Below are 16,556 nucleotides of genomic sequence, written 5' to 3'. Positions count from 1 at the left end.
TCCAAGGCGGTTGTTGTTAGAAGCAGAGGTAAAAAAAAAAAAGATATTCTTGTTTAGCCACTACATATCCCATGATGCACCTGTGCCACAGTACGGTTAGTTTTGTTTTTGAGTCGCACTGAGCAACATTGGGGTTTACATTTCAACTAAATAAAATACATTTTATTTTTAGTTGTTCATTTTTCAGGTTTTCGTCCAAAGTGGTTATTGTTAGAAGCAGAGGTTAATAAAAAAATAAATAAATAAAAAAGAGAGATTCTTGTTTGGCGAACTTCATATCCCATGATGCACCTGTCACAGTACGGTTAGTTTTGTTTCCGGGTCACGCAGAGCAACGTTGGAGGCACATTTCAACTAAATAAAATACATGTTACTTTTTTGTTGTTTGTTTTTCATCTTTTCGTCCGAGGCGGATGTTATATTTTTCAGGCATGCGACCAGTATAACCGCAGGTTGGTGCAGTTCTTTACATCATTTAATTTCACAACTTAAAGCAAAGATTCTCCTGTAAAGTTGGCGAAGTAGACGTTTCGTGTTGTATATAGATCATGTTTTTGAATTGTTGAGGTATGTCGTTGTTATCTGCTACTTAATCTAGTTAAAATTATTCCCATACACATGGCGTCATTACACAAGGTCTAGGATTAGGGTAATTTAAGGGATTTTTATATTTCTGTATTTCATTTTCCCGTTATTTACATGTTTTTAATTACATTCCTCCTTCCAACAGGTTTCCCTGTTCACTAAATGGCTAAAGCATAATTATAGAGTCAAGTGTTGAAATCAGCATGAAATTCTGTCAAATTTGGCAAAACAAAGCACCAGACGAGTGTAATGAAGAGGGCTAGAGCAAACTAAAACAGTCAGATTTTATTAATATATGGTAATTATTAAAGATAATCACCTGGTGACCAAGGGTCTATGATTTTAGCCTGACTGGTAACAGGAAGACTGAAAACTTAAAAATGTGGTTTTCTAAATGCATACATTTACATTTATGCATTTCAAGTCTGTATAGTATTTTTAATAAAGTGGAATAACCAAAACATAGTCTGAAGCGACTGAAAATAAAACAGTATTTTATTGTAGTTTACCAAGTGTTCATTCAGTTTTGGAAGTGAAATCAAGACTAGCAGCAGATAATAGGAAGGCTGAAGGGAGAACATTAACTTCTTTTGATATTTTGGTCTCTGTTGACTATGAAAATGCTGGTTTAACAAACATTGGCAGTTATTTTGTAATCCTGTTGAGGGTTTATATGCAGTCAAATATTCACTCAGAGAAAGCTTTCTTTGTGATGCCAACCACACTGAACATGCTAATTGCTAATTGAACGCAAAGAAAAACCTAGAAAGGGCTAGAAAAACCCTTTGTGTTTCTTATATCTGCTTTCTTTAATTTAAAAGTTTTTATGTAAATGTAAATCCCTTTATTATCCCACAATGGGGAAATTCACTCTCTGCAGTTAACCCATCCCCTGGGGGAGCAGTGGGCTGCCATTGTGTGGCACCCGGGGAACAGTGTGGGGTTAAGGGTTTTTGCTCAGTAACCCAGAGTGCAGGTTGTGGGGATTGAACCAGGTACTTGCAACCTTTTCAGAGCACAATGCACTGCTCTAACCACTAGGCCAACACTCCCCAAAATTGAGAGGCAGTCAAAGCTTAAGCTAAACCACAAATTGAAAAACTGGTCACCAAATTCTAATCTGTGCAACTCTAATATTTAGTAAGATTTCCACCCAGGTTACTATAAAAACACATGACCTGCTTGATGTTTTCCATTAAGAGAATTGGCTCCAACATTTATTCTACTATTAATTCAATTCAATTGTCAATTCAATTCAGTTCATATAGTGCCAATTCACAACACGTCATCTCAAGACACTTTACAGTTCAACCAGATCATACAGTCAAGTTGATACAAAGTTTTCTATCTAAGGAAAACCAATTGATTGCATCGCGATCCCTCACAATAAGCAAGCTTGAAGCGACAGTGGAGAGGAAAAACTCCCTTTCAACAGGAAGAAACCTCCAGCAGAACCNCGAAACACGCCCCATAATCACAGCTCTATGGAGCAGTATCAGACTCATATTCTGACTAGAATTGAGTCGGACTACGTCAGGCTAGATCGAACCAGGTACTTGCAACCTTTTCAGAACACAACGCACTGCTCTAACCACTAGGCGAACACTCCTCAAAATTGGGAGGCAGTCAAACCTTTACTAAACCACAAACTGAAAAACTGGTCACCAAATTCTAATCTGTGCAACTAATATTTAGCAATGATTTCCACCCAAGTTACTATAAAAACACACAGCCTGCTTGATGTTTTTCATTAAGAGAATTTGCTCCAACATTTATTCTACTAATAATTCAATTCAATTCAGTTTATTTATATGGCGCCAATTCACAATCTTAAGGCACTTTACAGTTCAACCAGATCATACAGTCAAATTGATGCAAAGTTTTCTATCTAAGGAAAACCAGCTGATTGCATCAACTCATTGACTCTGATGCAATCCCTCACACTAAGCATGCTTGTAGCAACAGTAGAGAGGAAAAACTCCCTTTCAACAGGAAGAAACCTCCAGCAGAACCAGGCTCAGTGTGAGCGGTCTTCTGCCGAGGTCGACTGGGGCTCAAGCAGACAGAAGCAGAGATACAAAAAGCAGCTGTAAAAGGCGGCCCCGTCCAGGAAACACACAGCCAGGCAATTAATCCCACTATGCATCCCCCTGAAGTACAGGCTATATTATCATGTTGGTAAAACTATTCCCATTTAGAGACTCACAAAAATCAAGCTCACGCATCAAAAACAGTGAATCACTCTAACATTCATTCAACATTTCTTTTCAGTAGTGCTGCTAAACACTGACTGCATCCAATCAAAATTTGGAACATAATCAGTGGAAACCAACTCTGTCCATTTCCTTTGTCTTTCAAACATAATCAGATAGATCTTCCCATGGTTTTCACAGGATGTTGTTATTCTTGTCATAACTTCTTTTAGTGATAAGACATATGGTCACTTGGCAGTACAGCTATACTGTTTAATAATCTAACAATTATTATGCAGTATTTGCACATTTTCTGGATGGCTCATCTGTACCAAAGGTGGAAAATAATATTGTTATACCAAGATATAATAATTCTAACAGAAGTGTAAAAAGATTGGCATCAGTTAAGTTAATGAGGAAGATCATCGACAACGTCACCGTTCATTTTTCCATACATTGGTGTCCTTTATGCATTGAAGGTTATTGTAGTCATCTGTCACTCTGGCACAAAAGGCATTCTTGCAACTCAAATCAAATGCTATATTTGGATTTATATTATGTGGTTTAAACCTCATCTACGCTTTCTCGTCACTATGAACAACAATAGAGATGAAAAATTTATCAGATCAATCATTATTGATCAATTATTGTAATAATTTTCAACTCATTTAGCAATCAAATAATCGTTAACTGGAGTATAGAGACTGTAAACTGGGTCTTTAGCTGACAGGACCACCCTGTTAGAGCAGTAATTATATCAAATTTGTGAGAAAAAAAAAAAAAATATATATATATATATATATAAACATTTTGTATTTAAGATTAAAAAAATCTTTTCCTCTGCCAATATGCCCTATCCAGAACTTCTCAACTGGAAAAGTTTTAGTTTCGCCTGGTTTCATTTTGTAAAAAATCTTCTTTAAGGAACCTTTGGCTATCCGATTATCAATAAAAATAAAATCAACAGATTTGCAAAATAATCGTTAGTTGCAACCCTAAACTACACCCTTATAAGATGTTCTTTAAACATTCAAAACATTTATCTGCTATGTATTTGCTGCACATTCTCCATACTCAAGGTTTCAGATCTGCTGCTTATTTTTATTTTTTCTTCCCTGTCCAATTTTAAATATGCCTTATATAAAGAAAGGACTAAGATATTTTTGTCTAAAACTTACAAACTACTTTCTCCATCTCTTAAAAAAAAGTAGCTGGTGCAGTGACCCACTCAAAGCATTGTTAATACCCTGGGCTCCTAACTGTATGTTGTTAAGGTCATCCGGCGTAAGCAGCTGTAGGTGTTCGTCACGACAGCCTCAGCTCAGGCAGAGGGGGATTAAAGCGTGTACTTGGGAGGAGACACAGGAGAGGCTTTTGCTGTTCTTAATCTGCACAGGTAGCAATAGCTACCCTTTTGCAAGACCACCTCAAGTAGGTCTCTCTCATTATTAATTATTCTTTGAGTTATATAAATATTTGTTCTCCTTTTGTTTTTCTTTTTTTAAGCTTCTTGGTTCTTTCGTGATGGATCTTGGAAAGGCAAAGCTGCTTAGAAGTGGACTCAACACTCTACACCAAGCCATCCACCCTATACATGGGATTGCGTGGACAGATGGAAAGCAAGTCTGCCTGACGGCTCTCTACTTCCTCAACGGCGAGGTGAAGTTTGGAGACACCAATGTAATCGGGCAGTTTGAGCATGTCTTTGGACTCTTCTGGGGCCCGCTGTGCTGCTCGGACTCTCCTGCTCTCTTGGCTGTCCAGCATAAGAAGCACGTTACGGTGTGGCAGCTTCAGCTCAGTGCCCTTGAGCAGAACAAGCTGCTGTGCACACAGACCTGTGAGATGAGCGAGCCCTTCCCTTTGCTTTCCCAAGGCTGTGTCTGGCATCCTAAGCTGGACATGCTGGCCGTGCTGACAAAGCGAGACACATCAGTATTATTTTCCGTCAGGGTGGACAACAGGAGAATCAAAGCAGACATCAAAGGTAGCGGACTCATTCATTGCGCCTGTTGGACTAAGGATGGCACGCGCCTGGTGGTGGCTATAGGAAGCGCTCTTCATTCTTTTATTTGGAATGACATTCAGAAAAGTCTGGTGGCATGCAGCTTTTGCCCCATCTTTGACGTAGGGGGGTACATCTGTGCAATTGAGGCCACAGGAGAAGCTCAAGTAGCCGTGGCCACAGAGCTACCACTTGATAAATTATGTGGGTTAAACTCCGGCATCGCTTTTGACCTGCCAAACGAGACTGAATCCCTCCACAGCCAGGGCTCACACGTGGTTATGTCAGAGGATGATAGCGTTCTGGATTCAAGGAGGAGGTCATTTGAGTCAGAGAGATCATACATCCCCAGCTCAGGCCCCCTTGATCTTACCCATCTCTTAGCGAGGCACCGTCGCTCAGACCCCAGCCCTCTTATCCACTTGCGGCGCAGAGACACTATGACGGGTTCGGGACAGGACAGCTCACACCTCGTTCTGGTTACATATGAGCGGAAGGTAACTACCAGCAGGAAGGTCAGCATTCCAGGAATTTTGGTACCGGATATTGTTTCCTTTGATCATCGTGCCTCCACAGTTGCAGTCGCTTCCAATACCTGCAACATGGTTCTGGTGTACTGTATCACAGCCTCTGCTATGCCCAACATCCAGCAGATTTCTCTCCAGCCGAATGAAAGACCCAAAGGTGTCTGCTTCCTGAGTGACAAAGTGCTGCTGTTGATGGTGGGCCGGCAGAAGTCTGTTGACCCTGCTTTTCTTCCGTCTTCCAACACGGACAAATATATTCTTCGCCTCATAGCTAAAGAGCTGATATACGATGGAGGAACAGCTATCGCACCATCCCCCTCAGCTATCAACCATGAGTCTTCTAATTTCTGCGCAGGGATTAGGAGGCACTCAGAGCACCTGTCAAAGGATGATAGGGAGCGCCCAGGGATAAAAGATTTGGTGCTGCCTGGAAGAGGGGTAATTTGCTCACCAGGGAACAGACGGAGGCTGGTGGAAGAGGTCAGGAGCAACGAACAAAGCCCCATCACCAGCTCGGTGGACTTCTCTGAGCGCCCTGAAAGAGCCTCTTCCAGAAACTCTTCCATTGCAGCGGAGAACTTTGACATGGACCACGTCAGTCGGATGGCCAGCCTGGCAGTAGGAGGCCAGGCCAGCAGAGACTCCAGCCGGTCCAGTTCCCCTCGCTTCGAGCAATCAGAGAAGATCCACTCAGAGCCACCGACCCTGCCTATGCCTGAGAAAACATCCGGACAGACAAGGGAGCACTCCCTGGAGCAGCTGGTTCACAACATGGAAAAACTTTTTACACGTTTCGGAGATGTGCAGCGGTGCCTGACGGAAATCGGGGATTATACACAGAACGGCAAGAAGGCCCAAACAGCCTATCCCAACGCAGCCGATCCACCTTATATCAATGTGACATGCCAGGTAATGTGGTAGTAAGTCATTTCCACTTCATGCCATTTCTTAGACTATAATCGATATGGTACTCCTGCTGTCCTGTAATTACAACTTTATATCAACGTACTGATTACATTTTCACTCAAGAGATGCTTCTGATTTTCACTTCATGTTGCTCTTTGCTCGTATGTAGAAGCAGTTGTCAGAGAATGTGTTCATTGATGAGAGGAGGCCAGTGCTCCTGTGTGAAGGAAAGCTGTGTCTACGAGTCGTACAAGACCTTTTCAACCTTACAATAGTGGAGATGATGTACGGTAAGTGGAGAAAAGCAGATCTATCATTAAAGAAGGACACAAAAAGCAGAAAATATAACAATTCGTTGGCTATAATTCTCTGTGTCAATTTCTTAGGTTAATATTTTTTGTATTTTTATGTTCAAAACAAAAATTGCCTTTATCTTCAAAGCCCTCTGTGTCTCATAGCACATAAGATTAATGGTTTTGTGATGGAGAGTACAGGGTTAATCGGTGGATACCACCAGGAGATCTTCTTAGGTCCCTCCATTTGTAGATTTGGAAATCTCATGATCCTCCCCCACTCTGATGAGGGGCCGTCAGTGTGTTTGTTTCAGGGTCGACTCTCTCTTCACTGATCTTCACTTTGCTACAACCATTGGAAATATTTTATTTTTAAAAATTGCCTTTTCTTACCTAGCCGACATGGTCTGAAATAGTTCCTCTGTTTACTTGCCTCAGCTATTATTAGAACTGATTAGGTGCATAGATCAGATTATGAGGTTTAAAACAAAAGCAGCTTATCATTCCTTGTTTGTTTTCTTCTACAAACAAAGCAATCAACTCGAGAGTATTTGAATGCCCCCAAAGGACAGCTAGTGGTTGTTGTTTGACTTATATTCATCTTTGTTCAAAATAAAAGTTGCATGTAAGAAATATAAAGCAAAACATTCCTATAATGGTTTTTAATTCTATGAACACTAATGAATTGAACATCACACATATTCTAAGTCAAAACAGGAAGACTTCCATGGGTTAGTCATCATTAAAGAAAATGTGAATAAGAAATAGGGCTGGGCAATTAATTGCAATATAACTGCAATTTAACAAAATGCATTTTCAAATCCCAGAGGCACTAAAATTTAGACACATTACATTTAACAAGAGTAATACACTACATGTCTTACTGTAGCCCTGTAGGTGGTAGTAATATATTTAAAGTATGCTGCCACACAGGAAAGTTCAGAGTTACAGCTAGAACACCGATCCATGCTTGTAAGTAGAAGTCATAGTTTTCCACACAAAGCTTACAGTATAAAGTCCTGAAACAAGACTTAGACTCAGACTAGGCAACATTCATTGTCATTTTTGTATAAAACGAAATTTCGGCAATTTTGATTATCAGCAAAATTGTTCCGCCCTAATAATGAATAGACTTTTCATAAAGTCAATGCCAGTGTCTCTCTTTACAAGCTCAAGTATACTAGAACCTGGAAAAATGTTCAAGAACTCATAATAATTTATAAAAAATAAAAAAAAGCCATTTTTGGATCTATTTCAGTTGGTGGGGATCGACTTTTGGTCTAAGACTTCCCTCCCTCAGAAACTGCCTGCTAGAGCTCACACCACCGCTTCTAGAACATGCTCAATAACACTGATCTTGCATGGTCTGGAACCAAGATGCAAGTCGCTTACTGGCATGTTTGGGGTTGTTTAGTTGAAAGATGCGCTTAAAGGGCAATTGCACAATGCAGAGATCCATGTAGGTATTAAAGCCCAACTACAGCATGGTACCTGATCCACTGTGATTCGCTGGCTGCTTATTCAGACAATTATTGAACCCACTAATCAAAATCCACACTGAACATGAGCATTTAAATAAAAATTTCTACCCAAAAACAATAAATGTTCTGGTCAGTCATAATATTTTGCAAAGATTTTTACTGCAGATAAATACAGTAGCTGCTGAAATACACCAAGCTAAGGCAGAGACACAAACTTGACTCACAATTCGTAAGTACCAGAATTGGATACCTAGAACTAAACGTCAATTCCATACCCATCCCAAATACTTTCTCTGATAGCTTGGATTATGAGTAAAGATGGCTGTGAAGAAAAAGATAGGTTCTAAATTGCTGAGGTAGCATTAAGTCAGATGCCTAGAGCGGAAGCCCTAGTGAAGGGGATAGGTATGGTCAATCAGGATGGAAGTAGCCTTCCTCATGAATAAACTACTGACCAAAACAAAGTATAGGTGTCAACCTTGAGGTCCGGTGAATCAGTCATCCTGCTAAACATGTTTCCCATCCTGCTGAATCCGGCTTATCCAACAAAACACACTGCTTTGATTATTCTGTGCTTATTACCGTTGGCTTCATCGACACCATTCCCCTTGATAGCAGTGTTCTGAGAGAGGATCATTGTCTACGGTCAATTTGAAAACATGGTTTGTCTAAGAAACTCTTTGGTGTAGAAAGGTTTCTCACAGCAGTTAAGACTGAACATCATAAAGTTATAAGCAAAGATTAAAACAACCCAACCTTCAATTCTGCTCTGGTATTCCACATGGTAAAAATGTTAGATAAAATTCCTAATAGGATTATTATTCTGCGTTTTGGCAACTGCACTATAGTCATTCAGCATCTTCCACTTGTGTTCAGTACCTCTTGCTGTTGAACTAGACATAAAAACGAAGAACGAAATGGTAGCTTCTCTAAGCTGGGGTATAACTAATTATTCCTGCCCTTAACTACTAAATGGATCCTTTTTTTCTTTCCCAGGACCATTGTGGATCGTGCTTGTGGCGGATTCTGATGGCTTTGTGCCTCTGACGTTCAAGCCCAAAGATGAACTGACCGTGCGGAATGGGAAGAGGAAATCGAATCTGCGGACTCCCGCAAGTCCGGAAAATTCCTGCCCATCCAGTCCAGCCCCCATCCAAAGCCCTACGACAACAGCAGAGGCCAACACATACTAGTTCCTGACAGACTGTGCAGGTTCACACAGGAGCGTTTCATTTTGACTTTCCTATTTACAATCTCAATGCCACAGAAAACCACTGTTCATACTTTACCTGTCCTTTCAGATGGTATATTTATATGCTGCTTCAGTAAAATGAGATTACTCTTATACATTTTTTATTTATTTTTTTGAGAAAATGTGACACACTTGTTCTAGTCTACCTCAATAGAAAACAGTTCAAGGGTATACTGTAAACTTAAAATTTTTCCCCTGCTAGTATTGACATATTTTCCCAAGGGATTTTTAATCGGTATAAAATAGTTTCCACCAAATGTCTGAATTATTACTTTCATACTCTATAGTCTATAGGATGAAGTAACACATCTGGCCACTAGATGGTGCTACACCCCATGAATCATCATAACAGTACATTTTCTGCCTAAAAAAAGTGAGAAATTTACCATTAAATTAGTAATACAAATGTGATACTTACAATTGTTCCAAAAATATATTCATCCAATCTTAAATGTGCAAGAGAAATAGAAATACTAAACTGTATGTATAAAACTAAGTAGATGTAATTCACATCTAATTTGAAGTAGAATTTAAGCAATTTTAAGAAATGATTGAAATGATGCTCTGAGTTAACCTTAGACTTGAAAGAGAGTATACTTATTTTTAATCAATTGTAAATGTTATTTATGATTATTAACAAATATACATATTGTTTTTCCTCCTGCAACACCTCCACTCTAAAGAAACACAAAAGCCGCAGATGTCCTTGGTCCTATTCCGTCTCTACGGCGTTTATTCATCTCATGTCGTCAAATCTTTTTTTGCAGTTTGTATCATAAATAAATAACAGCCTAGAGTTAAATACAGCAAATCATATACATTCATTTATATAAATTATATGTTTATATATATATTCAAGATGACTGTACAGTACATGTGGCAATAAAACACAAATGTTTACATTAAAACCATTTCCCTGTTTGACAGTGTAATATACACCAAAGAGCAACCTTCCAGCCTCATGACTGGAATCCGTGGCTTTGTGAATTCACTCCAACATCCCGTTCATGCGTTACTCAAATCTTCCATAGATGTGGAGCCAATGCTTTCCTTCCTGCGAGAGACATCAGTATCAGTGAGCTGCTACATTCATAGCATGGGTAGAAAGTAAAAATACAGGTTTTCTGAACTTTTTTTTAGTATACAAGAGGTAAAATGTTTTCATATTATTAGACTCGGTTGTTTGGCCACAGCTTACAACATACATGTGCAAGAAATCGAGCAGTTGGATACAAATCCTGCAATCGTTGATATTTGTTCATGACATGTTTAGATACGAGACAGGAGGCAGGAAGATTCATTTGTCGGAAAACGAAGAACAAATCCTTTTCCAAAGCGCTCACAATCTCTGCTAAGTAAAGATTTACATTCAGCTAAGACAATATGATCAGACGCTAACTGATTGAGGGATATCTGGGTAAACCAAAATGGGCAGTGCAGTTCTGCTCTTATTTGCTCTAAGGACCAGTGGTGCCACAATTCAACAAAAATAGATTCATTCTGACATGATTTTCTGTGATGAATGCGAAATGGGGAATCTCAAAAAGTTCTAATCTATTCATATCTAGCTCAGTCAGTGAGGTAAAGTTTACTGATCTAAAAGCAATCAGTTGCTAGGTAGAATTGCTTATCAGCTTTTTTTGTAGCTTTCACCATTAATTATTTCCCATGAGTCTTTGTGGCTGGAAAACCTCCTTGCCATCACCCTAATCTTTACCTTCCCTCCTCTGATACTCTGAATCCCTGGATCCAAACTTTGACTTTGCAACTTCAAAACGTAGTAAAAAAAAAGAATAAAAAAAAAAGGAGTCTCTCTAAAGGCAAGTATTTTACTGACAATAACATTACATTGCAATTTAGTTTGGTTTAGTCTGGTTTGAATGAACAATTTACACTTTGATGGTTTAAATTACAACCTTTATAAATTCAGGACAATTTTTTATAAATATTAAAATATTTTATGATTTTATTTTATTTAAGCTATTACGTATAAAGTATTTGTTGAATTGTGGCACTTTTGGTCCTCTGTAATTAGCGGAGCTCTTTGGTGATTAGAGAAATAACTGATCATCTATCAGCAAAATAAGCTGGTCAGATACTTTCACAAAAAGTATGTTTCTTAATGAACATACAAAAAGGTTCCTGCAAGTTGCTCTGATTCATTCTTGCAAGGTTTTGTGAGCAGGTTGATGAAGAAATGAATACCAAGAAGAAGGGCACATAAATCTTAAATATTTCATCTAACTAATCGTGTCAAGATGCTGAATCTTTAAGATACTTGTACTCCACCTGAGTATTTACATTGGCCGTTCACTCTCATACTGCTACCACACAACAGCAGCATTTCCCCTTCCCACCGGTTTTTACAGAAAGTCTTTCACAACAGTTTGTTGCTGTTCGCAGGGTTGAAAGGTGGGACAGAGTTGAAGGATTAGAGTTTTTCCCGCAGTTGTGCATTAATGATTTCTACACACCGTAGCTCCTCCAGACAGAGTTTATTCCTGCGCCGTACGTCTTCGTTGATGGGATACAAGACCAGGATCATTAACCCTGTGACGATGAAGGCTATGGGTGCGGCGCCGATCAGCAGCTTCAGGGTGTACACCACAGGAGGGGGCTGCTTGCAGCCGCCGCTTTTGTACCCAGCAAACCTACAAAGATGCACAGGATCTATTAAAATCCAGAACATAAAAAGCAACAACTAGCCTGATACCGTAAATCTAGTTTGTCCAGAAACAAAAATGATTGTAATATGGTTCCAGCAACAAATCAAAATGCAGAAATCTGGTCTCCAAGTTTAGCTACAATGTTCTGGGAATCATTTTCTGCAGCAGGAGCCTCAATTTAAAGAAGGGTGCAAATCAGTTAGTGCCCATTTTTTAACAAGGGAACATCATGGGCAGCTTGCCTATTGATATAATAATAAATAGCACAGCCCAATGACTTTTACCCGGAGGCAGATTTGAACATACCTTACCCATGTCCAAATAAAAAGTGTCCCATATTCTGTTATTACTAAAAAAAATTAATGAATATTTTATTGACCAAGAAAAGAGAAAAGCGGCCATAGATTTCAGGACAATTTATGATTATGGCCAATGTGCAGAGTTTGGACCAGCAATGCTATGCAATAAAGGTACAGTTTAATCTTTTTAACTGTGTGCTGTGAGGACATTTCTCCCTTTCTATTTCTAAAACTATAAGAGATCTTTGACCATAACTCTCCTTCACGTTTGCATAAAAATAAACGTGGAACTTTTTTGGTGGAGAGTGATGATATACACTTGTGCTTTAAAATAAAAAAAACAAGTGTTGTCACGTAAGAATCAGAAAGTCAAACATAAACGTATTCTCCAAATGATTCTAGTTTCTTTAAAGGAAACCAAATCTGCAGCTGTATTGACTGACAGAATCTGTAAATATACAACTAAATAACAGTTGTCGATACCTGAGGCTGATAAAGATTCTTAACCTTTTAAAAGCCGATTCTAAACAAATTAAGCTTCTTTAAATTTCTGATAATGATCAATAGACACAATTATTTTAAGCCTTAAGTATTTAATGAGGTTTAGTAAGCTGCTGAAAATTTGGACGCATTTAATTTTTTCCCCCTTTTACATATTAGCTTTAGTCAAGTACCGATTAGGATGTAAAATTAAGTTTCCCCCTTGCTATGGAGGCTTAGGAAAGAGCGGATCAAATTTCCCTATATCCTGAACTGTAACGGTGCTACAGATGTACTGTTTGCATTTCTGTATGTCGGATAGTAATGGAGACTCACTCCAGGCAGAGGGTGGACACTCCCAGGGTGATGCCGACGGCAAGCTTGATAAAGAAAACGTAGAATGAGTAGAAGATGGCTTCATGGCCTTTAAAGAAGGGGTTGAGCAGTCTGAAGTCATCTACCACATCTGGTAACATAGACCTGAAACACATGCACACAATAATAAACACACAGCTCTGACGGGAGTTATATGATTGACTTTGGGAGCATCCCTTAAAATGTCAAAAACTCATACATTTGGCAACACTTTCAGATGATGCTTTTACCTTATTTCCTTACAAAACCACTAAAGATGTTAGAAAATGGTTAATGTCATGCCAACTTCAGGATCCCCCATATAGTGGTTCCTAAAACTACAGAGCTAATAACATGATCAGATGATGAGCAGCGGGCGGAATCAGAGGACCACAGGCAGAAAAACATTTGGCCTCTTCCAAAGTAAACATGCCCCCCCCATGGGAGGCTATAATTTCAGATAAAAGGGAGGAGGAGGAGAGCGACGGGTGCTGAGCGGTGACAGCCATAGAACCGTCTGGGAGGCAGATGTAAGGATACCTCCGGAGTTGTGTCTTGTGGGAGCACTGAGATGGACTGAAAGATTTACAACAGACTCTATCTCCTTCATTCAACCGGACGGAGCCGTTTGGAGGTAATGCTAATGACTTTTTGGGGTAAAAAGATGGATAAAAAGCTTGAATTAAATTAAAAGATCTTTACAGAGACAGAAGCAGTTGGCAGCAATGAAGCCATAGCAGGGTGTGCTGAAACAAAAGGGTCTCTGGTTGTAAACCCAGCTTCTTTGACAAAATAGCTAACCATATTTTCTTGCATCTCACGATATGAATGAAATTCACAGTGAAGTAGAGACTGTCTTCGCTGCTGCAGCTTCCTGCCTGCCTTGTTCATTTTAGCTGCTATACAGATAGACCTCAGTTTAAGACAAATATAACTTTTACTTATGACTTTTAAACTAAAAGTGAAATATATGTTTTTTTACTGAAATGCTTTAAAATAAGTCATGATACAAATTATGAATGAGCTATATCAACGAATGTTAATGGGTTGGCATTAACCTAGCATTATTGCTCACTGTTCCACATTGACAAATCAAAAACAAGACATGAGTGTAAGGAAGACTCTGCTTCTATGTGTGGAATTAGCTATAAAGATAAAAAAAAATGGCTTTTATTCTTTCTCTGTTCGATTTTAAATCTGAAGAAACTTTTTTTGGTTTTAGGTTGAATTTGTTCTAATTGATAAATACCAGGAAAATGACCAAATATATTTCTAAAAACTTCTAACACTTATAGGAGGATTCAGTTTACATCAGATATATGCCTTCAAACAAGTTAATTCACACCAAGTGAGTTTAACTGACATTTCTCACATCAATTTAAAGGAAAGACATAGCTTCTGCTAGTCTGGTTCAGTGTTGGGTATTATTTCTAAGTGCATTAAGGCGCCAGGTTCATTTATTTGAAGCATTTGGGCAAATATAAGGAGCATAAGATCATCCAAATGATTGTGCTGCTCAGTGACAGAGATTATACATTGAAGAAAGTTTAAAATAACCCCAGAGTGTTAGGAATCCAGTTTGTGTGGGTTGTTTTTGTGTTTTTTCTCTCCCTCCACCACCAGGTGGTGCCCTGTCCTCGTTGGTCTTCCTGCACACCTGCGGCTCGTTGGTTCATCACTGAGGAGTATTTGAGCTGTTGACTGCCACGACCTCGACGCCGGAGTGTTTGCCAGTTTTGGGTACTCTAGCTAAACTGAGATTAGCTGAGTCTATCTGAGCCTTTGTTTCACTGAGTTTAACTTTGTTTTTGTCTTTGCCTTTTGGCAGGAAGCCTTCCTGCAAACTGGATTTTTGGCCTTCTCCCACTGGAAGGATCGTTTGTGTTCACACTAAGCAGGGGAAAAACCTCCACATGTCCCGTTCAAGTCCCCACGGAAATTCAAGTGGCAGTCCGCTCAATTGCTCCTCAGGGTCCAACCAAAACCAACCTGTCCGCCATCCAACGTTAAACCTGTTAAACTTTTTCCCTGGTTCTCTGAGTGGTTTTCTGCATGTGGGTCAGATCTCTTGAAAGCATCATGACACAGAGATAAAGAAAAACACCATGAAGATGATGGCAGCAGAAGTTGGAAAGCTGTCAGCTCAATACAACGAAAGCAGAATAAAAAGCTAGAGTACAGTTTGCAAATTCTAGCCAGGGATGAAAGCTGGATATCACTTTTTTAAAAATCTATAGAAATGTTAACGGATGTTTTCTAAGAGGCCTCACCATGGCAGCAGCAGCGATGCAGCGACACTGAGCCCAGAGGAGACAGCCACGATGTAAGCCACCACCAAGTTAGGGATGAACACCAGCAACATGGTGAAGGGCATGATCCACTGAAGATACAAACAAACACGGGGTTTGGTTTTATGCAAATGCCATAGCTGGATTTGGTACAGCCACAAGATCGTCCAAAAAACCGAGTTCACCACTACCAAAATTAAACCAGTTTACTTACGGTGATACCACAGAAAGCTGCTGTCTTCTTTCCAAACCTCTGAAGAAACCATTGCCAGAATGGGATGCTCAAGACAGCAGAAATCTGTATAGATAATATAGAAAATATGCCCAAAAAATGAGAATTATTTATGGGATTCTGTATGGTTGGTTAGAAATGTTAGACTATGTCCAAATCTTGTGTCCGAAAAAGAAATTAATCTGGTGACTCACAAGGATGACCAGCACAATGTTCTGGAAGTGCTCCCTAAGGCCGGCAGCGTAAGTGCAGAAAAGCACGAAGTTGCTCTGAATGAGCTGTGGAAACAAAACAAAACATTCAGATATTCAGCCTTGTTTACTCAGCACAGTCGATGGGACACTCAGCCTGCAGAGCCAAACAAAGTGCCTGGAGAAGCTGCTGACAGGGTTCTGCTCTGATTTATTCCCACTCCGACACTCACTCACATAGATGACAGCTGACAACCCAAAACTTAAAAAAAATACAATCCAGAAAACTTAGAAAGTCTCCTATAATATAAACACTGTGTAAGTACCAGATGCTCCGAACAGTAAGTCCTGTCAAGATTACCCAGGAGCTGAACATATGCACCAAATAACAAGCTTTCGATGAGTTTTCTCCTACACATCTCACACAACAAATGCTCCCACGCTGTCAGGATGCAGGAACGCTTCCACTGAAAGCAGTGGAATGTCCCCCAGTGTGTCATAATTACATTTACCTGAATAGCAACGGTGATGAGAAGGAATGCAGCTGTCAGGATGAGGTACGGACCGTGCCTCATCACCATGAGGAAGCCCTGCATGAAAGGAATCTGCTTCTCCGTCTTTGGGCCGTAGGGATCTAAAGGATGTGGAATAAATATATGCAGCCTATCAGATAACATGCTGTAGAGTAAAAGCCATAGATTTATTCACTGGTATTACTGGAACTGCTATGCAATGTAGCGGTTAGAGGTTGTGTCTGTTCAAGCTATCATTTATGGTATAATAAACGTCTGGTTGCTGGGCAGAA

At 39.6% G+C, this 16,556-nt stretch overlaps 2 protein-coding genes across 4 annotated transcripts in view; one reads left to right on the top strand and one right to left on the bottom strand.

The window, feature by feature from the left end:
* Positions 1 to 315: 315 nt before the first annotated feature.
* LOC107097760 (chromosome unknown open reading frame, human C2orf44) lies at positions 316 to 9,323 on the top strand. Of its 3 annotated transcripts, none has more exons than XM_015395050.1 (5): positions 322 to 452; positions 4,052 to 4,173; positions 4,284 to 6,218; positions 6,385 to 6,505; positions 8,986 to 9,323. In XM_015395050.1, the coding sequence occupies exons 3-5, from the start codon at positions 4,302 to 4,304 to the stop codon at positions 9,180 to 9,182; spliced, it is 2,235 nt and encodes a 744-aa protein (XP_015250536.1). In that variant the 5' UTR covers positions 322 to 452; positions 4,052 to 4,173; positions 4,284 to 4,301; the 3' UTR covers positions 9,183 to 9,323. The 3 variants fall into 3 exon arrangements, with proteins under 3 accessions (XP_015250528.1, XP_015250536.1, XP_015250541.1); XM_015395055.1 differs by having other exon boundaries at positions 4,052 to 4,208; XM_015395042.1 differs by lacking the exon at positions 4,052 to 4,173 and having other exon boundaries at positions 316 to 452.
* A 224-nt stretch (positions 9,324 to 9,547) lies between these two features.
* Positions 9,548 to 16,556, bottom strand: part of mfsd2b (major facilitator superfamily domain containing 2B) — a 28,732-nt gene continuing 21,723 nt past the window's right edge. Inside the window, exons 9-15 of the mRNA XM_015395031.1 lie at positions 16,264 to 16,385; positions 15,755 to 15,838; positions 15,543 to 15,626; positions 15,311 to 15,420; positions 13,023 to 13,166; positions 11,716 to 11,892; positions 9,548 to 10,295 (exon numbers count right to left, since the gene is read on the bottom strand). Coding sequence (XP_015250517.1) covers positions 10,247 to 10,295; positions 11,716 to 11,892; positions 13,023 to 13,166; positions 15,311 to 15,420; positions 15,543 to 15,626; positions 15,755 to 15,838; positions 16,264 to 16,385 — 770 coding nt within the window. The 3' untranslated portion in view covers positions 9,548 to 10,246. The remainder of the gene's footprint in view (positions 10,296 to 11,715; positions 11,893 to 13,022; positions 13,167 to 15,310; positions 15,421 to 15,542; positions 15,627 to 15,754; positions 15,839 to 16,263; positions 16,386 to 16,556) is intronic.

The sequence above is a fragment of the Cyprinodon variegatus genome, unplaced genomic scaffold, assembly GCF_000732505.1.
Source record: "Cyprinodon variegatus isolate N-32 unplaced genomic scaffold, C_variegatus-1.0 Scaffold25, whole genome shotgun sequence".
In the NCBI taxonomy this organism is placed as follows: domain Eukaryota; kingdom Metazoa; phylum Chordata; class Actinopteri; order Cyprinodontiformes; family Cyprinodontidae; genus Cyprinodon; species Cyprinodon variegatus.
This window is presented reverse-complemented; position numbering and strand designations above follow the sequence as displayed.

Excerpts from the sequence above, each read along its gene's own strand:
- LOC107097760 (XM_015395042.1), top strand. The coding sequence starts at position 4,302 with ATGGATCTTGGAAAGGCAAAGCTGCTTAGAAGTGGACTCAACACTCTA. Across the intron at positions 6,219-6,384 it reads ATATCAATGTGACATGCCAG|AAGCAGTTGTCAGAGAATGT; the intron begins GTAATGTGGTAG and ends GCTCGTATGTAG. Across the intron at positions 6,506-8,985 it reads AATAGTGGAGATGATGTACG|GACCATTGTGGATCGTGCTT; the intron begins GTAAGTGGAGAA and ends TTTCTTTCCCAG.